The sequence below is a fragment of the Xiphophorus hellerii genome, chromosome 4 (genome assembly GCF_003331165.1).
Source record: "Xiphophorus hellerii strain 12219 chromosome 4, Xiphophorus_hellerii-4.1, whole genome shotgun sequence".
Lineage (NCBI taxonomy): Eukaryota > Metazoa > Chordata > Actinopteri > Cyprinodontiformes > Poeciliidae > Xiphophorus > Xiphophorus hellerii.
In genome coordinates this window covers 26,411,401-26,414,941 of record NC_045675.1, presented here as the reverse complement: position 1 = coordinate 26,414,941, position 3,541 = coordinate 26,411,401, and the positions used below count along the sequence as shown (strand labels likewise).

At 35.4% G+C, this 3,541-nt stretch overlaps 1 protein-coding gene across 2 annotated transcripts in view; it reads right to left on the bottom strand.

Moving 5' to 3' along the window:
* Positions 1-708, bottom strand: part of LOC116718161 (putative uncharacterized protein DDB_G0277255) — a 4,222-nt gene extending 3,514 nt beyond the window's left edge. The window contains exon 1 of one of the 2 annotated variants that reach the window (XM_032559858.1): positions 605-708. Coding sequence is in view for 1 of the 2 variants with exons in the window: in XM_032559859.1 (XP_032415750.1) it covers positions 605-613 (9 nt within the window). In the remaining variant the exon portion in view is untranslated. The remainder of the gene's footprint in view (positions 1-604) is intronic. The other variant, XM_032559859.1, reaches the window with a different exon arrangement.
* Between the last annotated feature and the right edge of the window lie 2,833 nt (positions 709-3,541).

Here is a 3,541-nt window from a genome sequence, read left to right as displayed (position 1 = left end):
TTAACATGATCAGTTTAATTCCTCCCTGCTGGTTGTTCAGGTTTACAGTCAGTTTATTCATTAGACGGTAAAATATCTAATAAATCAGTCACTGCAGTGGAAAATAAAGTTTTCATTGTTTTATATAATAAAACTTTATATGAGTCACCTTTGTTGAGATACTTTCTAAAAACCAAACTTTCCTCTGGAGCTGAAGGTTTGTGTTTGTCCAGCAGGGGGCGCTGTTCCTCATGAAACCCTCAGGCCGCCATGATTTACACTTTGACCTCCAGTTGGGGTCAATCTGACACATTTACAGTTCAGATATTAAAATTGTTTTTATTGTTGGGAAACTCTTCATGTTCTCAGAAACAGAGAAACTTTGTCTTTTCCTCTGAAGCTGATGGTTTAATATTAAAGACAAAATCTGGTAAATTTTAAATTAAATTTGGAAATTGAATCAAATAAAATAAAAACAAAACAAGGGTTACAGAAATTGACAGCAAATCATAATTTTTGGACATGTTGCATTTAATCTGAATCTTTTATCTGCTGATGTTTCCGTGGTCAGAATTTAATGTGTTTCTGATCTTTGAAACGTTTTTTAATAAGTAAAATTTCTGACCATAATCATAATCCTCTTCCTTGGATCGTTATGTTTGCGTTTGTCCAGCAGGGGTCGCTGTTTGCACAGCTACAGTATGGAGTCTCTCTGGCAGGTGGGTCAGCGACCTTATCCATCTGATCCATCTGGGGAAGAGATATGATAAATAGATTCTGTAAACGTTTCTGTTGTGACATTTAAAGGAGAGAAAAAGTCTTTTTGTTTTCAGAAGTTGTGAAACATCTGGTCACATCTGTTTCACAGAGTTTGGGTTTATTCCAGAATCCTCAGCTCCTCTGATGACAGTAGGAACCGGGACAAAGTCCCAGAACTTTAACTGATCAACATAAAACTGATGTTGGTTTGAGACACAAAGAGGAAGTTCTGGGAACTTCATGATGGTGGTTTCCTGGTTCCTGTTGATGTGACTGAATTTGAATGAATGTTGACCTTTGACCCTTTCAGTCAGAAAGAGGAAGAATAACTGAAGAGCTGAAGTTTAACAGGAACAATGGAGATTTTTCACTTTGTCACTTTAACACCTGAACTCAGAAGAGGCTCAGCAGCAGATTTATAACCTGGAGAGATTAACTCTTATTATCTCAATATCTCAGCTTAAAGATATTTGAAAATGGGATTGATATTTATGTAATGTTATGAAAGTTTAAACTAGTTTAATCTATCATTTTACCCATGATGCCTCATTTATTTACCCATGATGCCTCATTAAAGCTCAGCCTGTCTGGTCCCAGTAGGGACCAGAAGCCTGACTGCAGCTTCCCTTCATGCTGGTTTGTTTCCTGCTGGAGATCAGAAACGTTGGAGCTTCAGCATCAGACTGGATCAGATCAGCAAACTGACTCCATGTTGGCGTCATGTCTGACTTTTCAGACAGGAAGAAGCAGTGAGGTCATGTCTTCATGCTGGTGATGTTCATTAATGTTCATAAACTGGAGCAGACAGAATCTGACTAAAAACCAAACAGCAGCAAACATCATTTAGAAATGAATCAAACATGACAGCAGGTCACTCACTCTGGAGATACACACCATGAAACACACACACCATGAAACACACACACACCATGAAACACACACACACCATGAAACACACACACCATGAAACACACACACCATGAAATACACACACCATGAAACACACACACCATGAAACACACACACCATGAAATACACACACCATGAAACACACACACCATGAAACACACACACCATGAAATACACACACCATGAAACACACACACCATGAAATACACACACCATGAAACACACACACCATGAAACACACACACCATGAAACACACACACCATGAAACACACACACCATGAAATACAGTGGAAATTAATTCATTTAAGTATAAAGGGGATGTTGGTAGGCCTGTTTAATTAATCATGTGATTTATTGATTTATTGATTTATTGCAACAGGCCTCTATGTTGATCAGTCTATTAAACCTGATGATGTCAGCGGCATATTTAACCAGACTGTCTGTCTCATAATCTCCCTGAAAACATTCAGAAAGTTTTTATTCTTAGAATTTTTTTGTGTAATTTTCACTTGAAAAACTCTAATTTTAATTATTAATAAGATTAATGAGACAAACTCGCAGGTCAATTTTACTTGAACATAAGCAATAATTAATCTCCTGTTTAGCTGATAAAATTTAAGTCTATTGCTTCAGGTTCAGTCTATCAGATTACACGAGATTAAAGTCAGAATTCTGAGCTTAAAGTTAGACTTCTGAGATTAAAGTTAGAATTCTGAGCTTAAAGTCAGAAAGTCAGAATTCTGAATTTAAAGTCAGAATTCTGAGTGTAAAGTCAGAAAGTCAGAATTCTGAGTTTAAAGTCAGAATTCTGAGCTTAAAGTCAGAAAGTCAGAATTCTGAGTTTAAAGTCAGAATTCGAGTTTAAAGTCAGAATTCTGAGATTAAAGTCAGAAAGTCAGAATTCTGAGTTTAAAGTCAGAATTCTGAGTGTAAAGTCAGAAAGTCAGAATTCTGAGTTTAAAGTCAGAATTCTGAGCTTAAAGTCAGAAAGTCAGAATTCTGAGATTAAAGTTAGAATTCTGAGCTTAAAGTCAGAAAGTCAGAATTCTGAGTTTAAAGTCAGAATTCTGAGTTTAAAGTCAGAATTCTGAGCTTAAAGTCAGAAAGTCAGAATTCTGAGTTTAAAGTCAGAATTCTGAGCTTAAAGTCAGAATTCTGAGATTAAAGTCAGAATTCTGAGCTTAAAGTCAGAAAGTCAGAATTCTGAGTTTAAAGTCAGAATTCTGAGTTCAAAGTCAGAATTGTGAGATTAAAGTTAGAAAGTCAGAATTCTGAGTCTAAAGTCAGAATTCTGAGTGTAAAGTCAGAAAGTCAGAATTCTGAGTTTAAAGTCAGAATTCTGAGTTTAAAGTCAGAATTCTGAGCTAAAAGTCAGAAAGTCAGAATTCTGAGATTAGAGTCAGAAAGTCAGAATTCTGAGTTTAAAGTCAGAATTCTGAGTTTAAAGTCAGAATTCTGAGATTAAAGTCAGAATTCTGAGATTAAAGTCAGAATTCTGAGTTTAAAGTCAGAATTCTGAGTTTAAAGTCAGAAAGTCAGAATTCTGAGTCTAAAGTCAGAATTCTGAGTGTAAAGTCAGAAAGTCAGAATTCTGAGTTTAAAGTCAGAATTCTGTTTAAAGTCAGAATTCTGAGCTAAAAGTCAGAAAGTCAGAATTCTGAGATTAAAGTCAGAAAGTTAGAATTCTGAGATTAAAGTCAGAATTCTGAGTTTAAAGTCAGAATTCTGAGATTAAAGTCAGAAAGTCAGAATTCTGAGTTTAAAGTCAGAATTCTGAGTTTAAAGTCAGAAAGTCAGAATTCTGAGATTAAAGTCAGAATTCTGAGCTTAAAGTCAGAATTCTGAGTTTAAAGTCAGAATTCTGAGCTTAAAGTCAGAATTCTGAGTTTAAAG